Source organism: Balaenoptera acutorostrata, chromosome 8 (assembly GCF_949987535.1).
Source record: "Balaenoptera acutorostrata chromosome 8, mBalAcu1.1, whole genome shotgun sequence".
In the NCBI taxonomy this organism is placed as follows: Eukaryota; Metazoa; Chordata; class Mammalia; order Artiodactyla; family Balaenopteridae; genus Balaenoptera; species Balaenoptera acutorostrata.
The window spans coordinates 32,427,363-32,440,896 of NC_080071.1; the positions used below are offsets into that span (position 1 = coordinate 32,427,363).

General features: G+C 36.3%; 1 protein-coding gene across 2 annotated transcripts in view; it reads right to left on the reverse strand.

Annotated features, from left to right (window-relative positions):
• METTL8 (methyltransferase 8, tRNA N3-cytidine) overlaps positions 1 to 13,534 on the reverse strand; it is an 83,173-nt gene that overhangs the window by 17,774 nt on the left and 51,865 nt on the right. For both annotated transcript variants that reach the window (XM_028166747.2, XM_057551933.1), the window contains exon 4: positions 9,002 to 9,093. In XM_028166747.2, the coding sequence (XP_028022548.1) occupies positions 9,002 to 9,093 (92 nt within the window). The remainder of the gene's footprint in view (positions 1 to 9,001; positions 9,094 to 13,534) is intronic.

The following is a 13,534-nucleotide window of genomic DNA, read 5'->3' on the forward strand; positions in this document are numbered from 1 at the left end:
AGATTTATTTTACTATGAATTATATTTATCATTAGTTATGATTTTAATAACGAAATATATTTAATAATTAAATACTGTTAAATATATTACATATACTATTCATTTATAACAATTATATTTACTATTGAATAACTTTAATATTATAATAATTTTTATTTATCTGACTTTTTTTTACCTTTTAAAGGTTAAAACTACAGAGTATTAATCCTCACAAAATGTGTCAATGTGTGGGGTATTTGGGCTTACCCTGGTAAGTCTGCTTCTGTCTCAATAGTTTAGCCAATAAATTTTTGTGAGGAATATAATCATTGCACACTGCTTTCTACAGTCTAATCTTGAAATCTTAATGATCACATTTTTACCAATAACCTGTAAGGCTCTTTATTATCTTAGAGAAATGATACCTCATTTTTTATGTCTCTGTAAATGCAGTTTCAACACGACAAATGTCTGTGCAAACTGGTAATCAAACAGGAAATTGTGGAATAATAAATGACATAATCTTAGAGCTAGAACGGTCCATTGAAATAATCTACTCCAACCCCCTTGTTTCAGGTTTGAAGAAAGGACACACAGAGAAATGAACCCACTTGTCCGGGTCCTGCAGCCCTGTCACAGCAGAAGCAGGACCGTATGTTCTGACTCCTGGGGTCTAGGGGCCATCCCGTAACTCCATTCTTCACCCACCTCCAGAGGCACCTCTTCTTATTGACATCTCCTAATATGAAGCCTTAAAGAGAATTTCTGATGCAATTTAAAAAGAGATATGCATTTTGTGATGTCATCCCTTCGATTACCCTGGGTCCCAGCATCAGGGTTAGGTCAACAGTCTCAGAACTTCAGGCAATTCTTAGCTTTCTGCCTCTTTCTATCTGCAGCTTAAATTAGTATAATCATTAATTCACTCACTTTCTCACTCACTCACACAAGAAACATTTCTTGGATACTATTACATACCAGACCTAATCCCTGGATTAGGAATTACTTTCACCCAGTGTAGACATGTGACATTTCTAAAGTGCCTTCAAAAAAATTTAAAAACCTTCCATTAATATAGAATAATTTTCAAGACTTAATGTTAGGTGAGAAAGCAAAATGTAGAACAGTAAGTATATGATGCAACTATTTATTAGAAACAAAAGAAGAAAAAAATTCATGTGTGTACATACACAGAAAAACAGTCATGTATGTATATACACATATTTACTGCTATATAGGCAGAATACTTCTGGAAGGATAATCACATAATTAGTAGTACTGGTTGCCTCTAAAGAGTGGAACTGAGTGGCTGGGGACCAGAGTTTGAGGAAGAATTCTCATTTGAATTTTGATCCATGCGAAATTACAATCTATTCCAAAAATAAACTAAAACTAAAAACAACAGACTCATTTCTTTGAGAATTTTAAAGAAGCCCTTACCCTCAGAACAAGCAGTTGCCTATAGTCAGGTTTGTCTCTGTTACAGAACCCTGTCCTGAAGCCCTTATATTTTTTCTTTTCTTTCCACTTTTATCTTTATGGCCTTGTACCATGGATCTCCACCCATCTGGCCACAAGACTTCCTTCCCATCAGGGCTGAATTGTATCTGGCAGCAGGACTGCTAGAAAGACAGAAACTCCCATCTGTATTTAAGGTCTGAGAAATGAAAGTAGATCTCTGTAACAAAAGAATTATGTGATGTTGAAGTCCAAAACATGCTCTCATCTGCACTAATGGGAGGAAGCCTATTTATCACTAATCTAAAAATGCTGTATATCTTTAAAATAGTTCTATCTCTACTTTTAAAAATTGGAGTGTACCTGATATACTGTGTAAGAAAACAAAACAACATTCCAAAAATCAGACTCAGGAGGAATTAGGAAACCGTCAAATTTCCCCAGGGTCTTCTCGCACCTTCTCTTCTTCCTTTTATCTTAAGAACTCTCTTTGTAACTCACTCTATGTTGGTAAAAGATTTTTCTGCTTAATAAAAAGTGACCCACCTAAGAAGACCTATATTTAGTCAAATCTCTAGCATTTGAGTTTCCAATACCAAGTTACTTGTGAAGTGAGTTTGAACCTAACTATAAGTAACTAGAATGTAATATAAGTGATTAATTTGTGGGAATATCCCCCTCGGAATTAATTGGCAGGGGAAGAGATAGACAGCAGGGGAGTAACTTGAAAGAAAAGATGTTCATAGCAGTGCTATTTATAATAAGACAAAGTAGAAATAACTCAAACAGCCAGCAACATAGGAATGACCAAGCAAACCATGCATGTCAAAACAGAGTAATCTTATGTAGCAATTAAAATTTAAAGGATAAAAATATTAAGAGAAAATACTCACACAGAATGGTCTATACACTGACTGCAACTCTAAAATTTATTTTATATTCATTTATAACCATCAGATGGAAATTTGGAGTGATGGTAACAATTTAACGATTATTAGGTAGTTCTTTTGCAAAGTTTTATCTACATCTTACATGAAGATAAAGAATCTTGGTTGAATTCTTCATTCTACTTGCCCAAAGAGTTTCCTCATTTGATGAGGGGTTGAATTAGAGCAGCGGCCCCCAACCTTTTTGGCACCAGGGACCAGTTTCGTGGAAGACAATTTTTCCACGGAGGTCGGGGGGTGGGGGGAGGGATGGTTCAGGAGGTAATGCGAGCGATGGGGAGTGATGGGGAGCAACAGATGAAGCTTTGCTCGCTCACCTGCTGCTCACCTCCTGCTGTGCGGCCTGGTTCCTAACAGGTCACAGGCCGGACCCCCGAATTAGAGTATCTCTATGTTTAAGCTCTAAAAAGTCTATGTACTTTCCTATTAAATCCCATGAATTTATGAAGAACATTAAACATTCAGTTTTACAAACTGCAAAATCTTGGATCAGATTGCTGTCATAAATATGAGGCTGTACTACTGTTTAATTTCTACAGTTTATAAAGAAAATGAATCTGCAGTGAGGTGACTAGAATCTGGTTCAGGTACCAAATATACCAAGCACCTAAATTCAACCCTAGCTTATCCAATCTTTAAAAAGGATCTGAGTACTATTAAAAGATGATGGTCAAGGTCTGCTAATATATACGCTTTCAAGCCTTTTTCAAGTATTTCCCACTCAGGAATTAGGAGGAAAAAACCAAACATCACATAAATCATTGTACCAATAACAGCAGCACAATAGTACATACTAAGTGTTTGTGCCAGGCACTATGTCAAATGTTACTTGGATTTTTTTCCCATTTAATCCTAATAATACCTCTCAGATAGACATGTTCTTCCGATTTACAGACAAAGAAGTTCAAGGTCAGAGGGGATAAAAAAATTTGCCCAAGGTCACCCAGCAGAGCCAGGACCTGAACCAATTCCATCAGACTTTATGCTCTTAACCATTATACTATACTGCCTTCCTAACACAAAATCAAGATTAACCCCCTCCAAAATATCTCTGAAAATAATGTTTATCTGATTTTGTACTTTCCTCTCATTATGAAGCATCAAGCTGAAATTAAAACCTCAGTATGGCTTATAATCAGTATAACCAAATAGTAAAAATAATGCTGATTGGAGTGAACCTACATAAAGACAGATCAGAAAAACAGACTTAATTAAACCCCATTTGAATTATATAAAAAATAAACTATGCAAGACTGTATGATGAAATTATGATGAGCAACAGGAACATAAAATGCTCTATGAGAATGGATGGGTTTGTGGGGCAGCAACAAAACAGAAACAAAACAGGATAGGCTGGGATAAAGGCTAATGAGCTGGAACTTTTTTTTTTTTGCTTTTTAAAGTTGTGCTTTTAGCAGTACCTTCAATCAATGCTGGCAACTCCACAGTTCCCAGTAATGTATTACAGCTTCTGAGACCCCACGGAAGCTCAATCAAACTCATAATTATGGCTATGAGACAAGGTAAACACCTCCAGCATATAATTTAATTTCCTGAACTGCAAGAGTATCTGTGATAACAGAGGAATTGGAAGAGCAACTTTTCTGACCATGAGTGAAAAATTTAGTTTAATCTTGCTGTTCACTCAACTCAAGTTCAGGCCAATGATGATAAAAGAATATAGTGTAGAGAAATCTGCCCTGTCTTCATCTTGTCCAACTGATTTTCTAAACAGGTATATTAATGATCAATTTTTCTTGGAGGAGAAAATTTTCCCTTTACTCTCCAAGGTTGCCAATTCAGAGTTAATTGCTCTCTGCCAATGGCTGTAAAAGGGATGTAGTGATCTGTTTAACCACAGCCAGATGAAGCAACTTTTCAATTATTCATTTATTAAATTCAATACTGCTGAGGGGAAGAAGGACTATGACACACTAACCATACTTAAATATTCAGAATTCACCCTGAATCACACTGAATATAACTAAGAAATTGAATTAAACCATGTATATGTATCTGACATATATGATATGATTAATATGAATTATGAAAATTTATTCTAAGTTGCAATGTAACAAAAGGCAATTTAAAGCTATTTTTGCACAGCAATTACACAAACACCTGAGCTCTCAAAGTTGGAAATTTCCAGTTGAAATTTCACTGATAAAGTTAATTGTCTAATAAAAGAAAACTCTTAAAGTTATGAAATTTAAAGTATACTTCTAAGAGCAGTGTATGAAATTAACAACCAAAGCTGACCTACAAACAAGTACCCTAAATTTATCAGCACACAAAACTTTTAGCTACTCTATTTTTTTTTCTCACATAGGACACTCTCAAGTGGTAAAGTATTCACAAAGGAAGGTATAGTGGAATTCTCTTACTATTTTCCTTGACATAGGTAACTCATCCTAGGTAGATAGTTATTTACAAGGGTATTTTAAAGTAAAAACAGCAGCTGCATTTGTTATTAACTTTTAAAAACCCATTACATTTGCTAAATTACCAGCTGAGATATAACACACTGGAGATGTTTTTAGGAAATTATAATCATGTTAACTCAAAAACTGCCAAATGTATCTTTCTCATTTCTCTGAATTAACCTGCTTTAAAAAGAAATCTGAGCTATTATAAAATTTAAAATAAATTACCAAAAGGAAATGTGGAATTAAAACTCAATCTGGGCATCTAATTGAAAGAAATATTGCTAATGAGAGCCCGGATGCTTTACATGTTAATCACAGGAATGAATATGTCAACCATTGTACAGCAAAAGACTGTCTTATTTGTGATGGATAAGTTCTTATTTTCAGAATTGTGAGGGTGTTTCCGGACTTCAGTTCTCACCAAAGATTGAGACAATAGGTGACAAATGGGAAATGGGAGTGACAGGAGAGACTGACACACAGAGACCAAAAGAAACTTGCCAGAGAGTTGGCCAGCATGGGAGAACAACCAGTATTTCCTCCCAGTGGCATTAAAATAAGTAAGATAAAATCAGTAGACAGTGCTCATGCCGTATACCATTCTGCAAATGGAATACTTTATGATGGGAGAAAACTGGCTCTTTCAAAGACTTAGGACCCTCCTGGATAAGAAGAGATGGTGATTAACAGGGGCAGCGGGAGAAGAACCGGGTCACAGCTAGCTTCCTTTGGGTTTTCACAACGTTTGGGAATAGGGCTTTTAAACGGATCTATTCACCTTGACCCATATTCATCAGAGACATTAGCTATCCAATTAGAAGCCTCACCTAGGCTTCTGCAGACTAGCAGGTCGATGATCCCTGGTGGAGACTGGACTGGGTGTCTGGGTAGGTATTTACTCTCACTGTAATGTCCCGTCACTCAACACAGTTCCTCAGGACAGAAGTTTTCTTTCTTTGCCATGCTCAACTGCTGCTCTGTGCAACCTTGCTTAAGTGTGATGTAAGGGTCACCCTCACTGGGTGTGTTCCTCTCCTTGTAGCAGTTCTCTGACATGTGTGAAGTCCACTGCACTGAGTGGGGGGGGTGGGGGGAGGTAGGAAGGGAGGACGCAGAGGGGACCCAGCGGAAGCCTTGATCACTTTGAGTCATTTTAAAATGAACTCTTTCGTTTTGTGTCTCCACGGCAGCCAGAAAACTTGCTCAGAAACAGACTGCACATGCTAATAAGCAAACCAAATACTTCAAAGCAGTACCATCAGCCCTCTCCAGTCTGCTTTTCCCGCTTCTATAGAGAGGCCAGTCACCACCTTTCTATTTCAGTCACATTACGGTTCTGTGGGAACTGTCATTTTCCTTTACTGTGGTTTCCAAGGCCTGACAATAACCTTCTCATTAGCTTCACTCAAGTTCATTGTTAACATAAATAGGCCAAAATAGGCAGCCACATACAGAGCCCTTTAAGGGAACATTATCAGCACTGCTCATCTATTTATGTTCTAAACAGAAATACTCAAAAGAACATGAATTAAAAAAAAAATCCTTGGTTTTTCGTATTCTCAGGAAATATACTGTGGATCATTTTTAACTTCCTGGAAAAGAATTAAGATGACTGATATCTTTTAATTCTGTTCAGGCTTGACTCTCTCTGTCACATCCAGGTGGCCGCTAGCAGAAGCTTGAGTAATGTGGAAAATATGTCTGTGCAGCTGCTGGCAAAGAAGCAGAATTATACTTCCTCAGAAACAGTGTGACGGAGTTCCTGCAAAGGAATGCAGTGCGGGCTGATCTGGGAGCAGAACTGCCACCGGTATGCACTCTCAAATCCAGCCCCAGCGCTCCCTGGCCACATCCCACTCTGGGACTGCATGGCTGGAGCTCATAAAAATAGAATGGTTCTCCTGTGGACCAGGTGCTCTTCTTTCTCGTCTATCCTCCAGGACATATTCATGCTTACAGTAAGGAAGGAAAACTAGCTCTGAGGGATAACAAATGATGCCAGAGCATAAGACAGGGCCACACTGCCCCCTTCACTGGCAAAGGGCAGCTCATGAGGGCTGTCTCATTAGCTCAAGTTTCAACAGCTACCTTTGCTTCAAACCTTAGCCTCAAGTGTGGACTAAAGTCACCAGAACAATAGTTAACTACCAGTGGGATTAGTGCTTTTCACTACGCTTGGCTTGCACAGAGGAATGCAAACATCTTTCTCTGGGGAGTTTCAGGACAGCTGATCAATCTGGAAACAAAATTCTATCTCAGGGGTTGGCAAACTTTTTCTGTAAAGGGCCAGACAGTAAGTAGTCTGTGTGGGCTACATAAGGTCCCTGTTGCAACTACTCAACTCTGTAGATATAGCTCAAAAGCAGCCATGGACAATGTTAACAAATGAGTATGTGTTCCAATAAATCTTTATTTATAAAAATAGGCAGTGGACTGGATTTGGCCCCTGGCCATAGTTTACTGCCTTTCATTCTATCTAACAGGTACACTGACAGTGCTACATGAGTGATTGAGAAATGATGATGACCAGAACCAAGTTGTTCTGGCAAAACTAACCTATGGTATTAGAAGCCAGAATAGTGGTTGCTGTTTGTAGAGCCTTAGGGGTTTGGGAAAGTAATTGGGACAGAGCATGAGGAAGTTTCTGGGTTACTGGTAATATTCTGTTTCTTAAAGTGGGTGTTGGGAAAATTCACTGAGTTTTATGAAAACTTATTTATGAATTGTGTTAATTTCTATGGGTATCTGGTACTTCAATAAGCTGTTTTTGTTTTTTTTAAAGAAAAAAAAATCAACCTGTTTTAAAGGAGAAATCACTTAAGAAAAAAAAGGTAGGAAAATCCTCTCTAGAGAGTGTAAGTGTTGGGCCAACTGCCTGTCGGTTCCCAGCTATGCATTGAGAAGGACAGAGGCCAAATTTTTTTTTAGTGTGCTTTTTAAAAAAAAAATTTGTGGTAAAAAACACATAACATTTACCATCTTAACCATTTTTAAGTGAAGAGCCCAGTAGTGTTAAGTATATTTACATTGTTGTGAAACAGATGTCCAGAACTTTTTCATCCTGCAAATCTGAAACCCTATACCCATTAAAAAACAACTGTGTTTCCCCCCGCTCCCCTCAGCCCTTGCTAACCACCATTCTAATTTCTGTTTCTATGAATCTGACTACTTTAGGTACCTCATATAAGTGGAATCATATAGTATTTGTCTTTTTGTGACTGGCTTATTTCATTTAACATAATGTCCTCAAGGTTCATCCAGATGATAGCATGTGACAGGGATTCCATTTCTTTTTATGGCTGAATAATATTCCATATGAAGAGACCACATTTTGTTTATCAATTTATCTGTTGGACATTTGGGTTGCTTCTACCTTGTGCTATGGTGAATTGTGTTGCTATGAAAATGGGTGTGCAAATATTTCTTCAAGACCCTTTCAATTCTTTTCGCTATATATCCAGAGGTGGGACTGCTAGATGATATGGTAGTTCCATTTTTAATTTTTGGAGGAACGTCCATACTGTTTTCAGTAGAGGTTGTACCATTTTGTAATTACTCTAACAGTGCATATAAGGGTTTCATTTCTACACATCTTCACCCACACTTGTTATTTTCTGGTTTTGTAATTGTAGCATAGGCCAATACTTTAGAAGCCATTTTTGAAGGTTGGCAAGGCCTTACCTAAATTAAACTCTAAATATCAAAGGCCTCCAAGAAAAGTACCTCAAATCCTTATTGAAACTTTATGTTCAATAAAAGACCAGAAACATTTTGATATGACTTTACCTACTTTGCTCAAAGTTTTTGAATCTGTTGAATATTCCTAGCAGGTCAAGTGCACAACAGCATACTAAAAGATGCATAACCAAAGGAAAATTTTAAAATTATGTTTTCATATCTTGTTTGAAATGCCACCCTTATGTATCTCCCAGAGAAAGCAATAATATGACTATCGAAAGAGATTATACTTATAGGGTGAATACATAATTTATTTCTTTAACTTTGGTTCCACTACACTGGAATAACTGGGAATTCTCCCAAAGGAACAAGTAGATTAGCAAAGGTAGAAGCTAAGAACTCTCTAAAGTAGTGGCACTATTAGCAGGAAAAGAGACTGAGGTGTGAACTGAATCAGTGGAAGGGCAAACAGGAAAGCCAGGCTCCAGGAGATACAACATGTAGTTGCTTTACCTTGTTCTTCCAGAAGGACTCGCACAGCTGAGTTTTCCTCTACTTTTTTTCTGGCTGCTGCTTCTTCTTCTTTTGACCACTGCATGTGATCCCTTTCAAAAAATGAAGATTATAAAACATGCTTTATAACTGAAGAAGGCAGAAAAAGAGTGACAAGGGATAACTCTTTCATTCTAGCTTAGTCAAAGGCAAATGACACAAACAAATTCCAAGGCCAATGAATACGTTCTGTGTCAGATGTTCCTTGTGACAGTGCTGGTGCAACCCTGGAGCGCCTACGGTTCTTCTAACTCTGGGTGTGTTGCAAGCCCCAGCCACCTTCTGGAGATAACTGCTTAAGTGGTGTCCCAGGTGCACCATGGTGCATGTTTATCTGGGTGCTGGTATGGTTTGCTGTGTTTCATTCTAAGGCTAAATTTATTTGCTTTTCTGTTAATTTATGAACAGGGAATTCTTTAATAGTTTTTTCATACTCCTTTTGTACTATTCTTATTAGCTGCCTTAATTTCTGTATATGGATTCATTTATGTTTAAATGATAGACTACTTGATATAGCATATAAGAAGGTCATCTTTCTAAGATCTGGCACTTTCTATAAGTATTTTCAGTTTCAGAATTTACTCTGTATGAAAGAATATTATTTCCTGCCACCAAAATATCTTTCTTGGACTAGAAGCAACATCTTTATAGAAAAAAGGTGATTTTTGTTTTGTTTTGTTTTTATAAAGTCTATGTTTCTTTTTTTGCAATAGGTAAGACTATAAGTAGGTGATGTAGTTTCCTGCAATAAACCATTTTTCTTAACAATAAAGAAATCACATACCCAAAATTCAAGTCTGTTGCAGTAGTCTAGGAGTAATGAGTCCCAGCGCTAAGGTGGGGGCAATGGGAAACAGAAAGGCAGACTAGAGGGAGAGACACTGAAAGAAAACTATAGTTATAACCTGGAGATTAAGTAGATATTGAAGGGAGAAGAATGAGAGTCAGGAATGATTCCAAGGTATTAAAACTGAGTACTGATGAAAGTGGGGGCAACATTGACAGAATAAGGAGTTGCTTTGGGTGGAATGATGGTAAGCTCGGTACTATTTTAAGTCATGTTTATGCAATCAGATATGAGAGGGTATATTCCAGTGACCTGGCTATAAATACACCACTGAAAGGTGAGAAATTACATTTAAGAAGGATCAAAACTGGTATAGTGAAGTTCCCAGGAAAAGTATATGATAATGTAAAAATCAGAGTTTCACAGATGAAAATTTAACCACTGTTATTTCAAATAAAACCCAATCATTTACAACCCAAATAATCACTGAACAGCTTTATCACTTGCTTTAATGAATGAGATTAGAACAAATTTTTGCTTTGACTTAATATATGTGAGCAATCACATACATAACTTGGAGCTGATAACTACATTTTATATTCTGTACCTATAAATATATAAAGAATATTATTATATGACAGTTATGACGTTAAAGGCAATAAATCACTTATTGAAAAAATAGTATTACTAAGGCTGGGCACAAGTTTCTCATCTATGAATTTCTAAAAAATATAAGAAGGAAAATAGAACAGTCCATTTCCCTGTAAAAAAATCAAGCTCTGAGACAAAGAGAGCGTATATGGTTTTCAGCCTTACGCATTTGTTTTAAACTGTTAGTTTAACTTGCTTCTTTCTGAGTATTTAATAGATTTAGTTATTTCTTAAATTGCTCTAACTTCCTTACACTGTTTTTTATGTTGCTTCATTTTCTTAACTGCTAGGTGAGGGGGATATTATACCCTTAGCCCCAAGAGAACAGATTTTCCACTATATAGTTACAGAATCCCCATAGAAACCTATAAAATGTTTCTACTATATTTATGGGGACTTCCTCCAGACCAGCTGCTTTATGGAGGTTCTTATATTAGAAGAGTCTGATTCATGTATACCCAAACCCAACAGACAGCAATAAGAATCATTCAGGTTTATAAGTAACAAATACAATTACAATAGAATTTAAGCATAGAGACAACTAACAAACAAACTGAAAGTAATCAGGTATTTAACAACCACCACCACTACCACCACCACCACTACTGAAGGAAGAAAATGGTTCATACTGTTTGACTTGCAAATTATACTCTGGGAATTTATTGTAACGAAGCCACTAAAGAAAACCCAGAGAAGTTCTGTACAGAGAAGTATCTGCACAACAGTATTTACTGGAATACCAAATATAATAGCAAAAAACTGGAAACAACCTCAGTGATAGGATAATGGAAGAAGTATGGTAACTCAAAGGAATATTATACAGACATTTAAAATGATAGATATGAAGTTTATGCAACAACATGGAAAAGTATATATGAAATAGCATGAGGTTAAAACAACAGATCCCCAAACTGTATATGTATTATAATCACAACTATATAAAGTAATATACACACTGGGTGAAATAAAAACAATTATAGTAGAATAGTGGAATTAAGAGTAACTGCCTTAAAATTTCCTTAATATTGTAAAGCTGCTTCAACTAGAGATAATCTTTTTAAAAACCATATTTATAAAAAAAACTATACTGCATGTTTAAGACATATAACAATGGTCATTAAAACTTTATGTTATCCTTCTTGGGGGAAAACCCAGCAATCTTTATAATAAAAAAGAATATATGTTTTCTTAAAAAAAGAGAATTGAGAAGAAAATATAAAATATGCTGAATATTTTTCCTGAAAACTTGAATTTGAGAAAAAGAAATCTTAAAAATAAAAGATAGGATTTTTAGTAAGAAATTTTCACACCAAGGCTAGTAGAATTAAGTCGTAATTTTGGAGTGGCCATGAGTCCTATGACTTCAGTTCATATGTGTGCATGTGTGTGTGTGATTTCATATTCCTTCTACATGTATAGTGCAACTGAATGATGATTCCTTACTTTAGCTTTAAGTTGATGGCAATAACAGTCTAAATAATCATGCATTTGGTTTGGTTTTGAAAAGTTAAAACACACACACTCTCTCCCCAGTCATTTAGCTTGGGTACTAATGTTTTTGAGGTTCCTACTTATAGAAAACTGCTGAATGTGGTGTCACTTCCTATTATAATTTTTAACAATCAGATATAAACCAAAGTACCCAGTGTAAGCTATGCAGATAAAATGTTTTTCTGTCTTGGTCATTTACTGTGTATGAAGAAGTGTCATTATAGAACAAAATTTAAAGACAAATTTAACAAATGTATTAGGTGCCTAGTGAATTAAAAATAAAATATTGTTAGGTAAAAGGAAGAAATAAAGTTTATTAGTTTCACCTTAAAACTATTTCAGTAATCTTTAATTCCATAACAAAGTCATTTTATTACATAGTTACAATTATATTAATAGAAAAATTTAAAGAGAAAAAGTCTTACCTTTCGTTTAAATATCCTAATCAATTAACAGTTCTTAATTTTTCAAGTTCTCTTCCTGTATTTATGGATACACACACACACACAAACACTCTTCTACATAGCTACAAAATCTTCATAATTATGGCTTAAAACTGCTTTATAGGACTTGTGATTTGCACCATGACAGAGTACCTAGAAAACAGGCTTATCCTTCTGCTATAAACAATAATAAAACAGGATAAAATAGTAAATAAAGCAATTGCTTTTAGGCACTGCACTACACTTCAGACAGCACAGGACTGTGATCCTTAAAAGAAGAGAAACACAAAAGGTCAGCTCCCACATTTACCCTGGCTTTCTGTCTGGGACATGTTCTAGACTGTGGTGCAGAGGTAGAGCCCAAGCAGAGCCTGGCTGACTCACTGAGTGGCAGTTTTGTGAGTTGAGAAGGCAGAAATCAAGATTCAGAGCTGCTGAGATGGTGAGACTTTGTGCAGCAGAATACTGAACAAGAGGGGGTTGGACAAAGGGGAGGGCCCCTGAAGTCTGCATAGGCAGTGCAGTGCAGTGCATTGCTTGGAGATACTGGAGTTCTGGCTAAGCCAGAGTGGAGAGACCTCTCTGAACACTTCAGGTATTCAGTTAAGACCCCAGAAATGCCATGCTATAGGAATAAGAACCATGCTAGATTCAGAAAATATCAAAATAATTTCACCTGAACAGCACCTAAAATTAAATCTGACTTGACCAAGAAGATTTGGCAATAATTTAACCACTTGCCAGGAAAAAAAACTCAACACCTTTAAAGGAAGACAACATAATCCAGATTTCACATATCACCCATAATGTCCACCATATAATCAAAACTTTTAGCATGTGAAGGAGGAGGATAACATATTACCCTTCAGTAAATATATATATATATATATATATATTTTTTTTTAATTTATTTATTGTATTTATTTATTTAGCTGCGCCGGGTCTTAGTTGCTGCACGCGGGATCTAGTTCCCTGACCAGGGACCGAACCCATGCCCCCCTCATTGGGAGCTCAGAGTCTTAACCACTGGACCACCAGGGAAGTCCCCGAGTAAATATATTTTTAATATTCTATATGACAAAATGGGAGGCATGCAAAAAGCTGCACACTGAAGTCTGATGA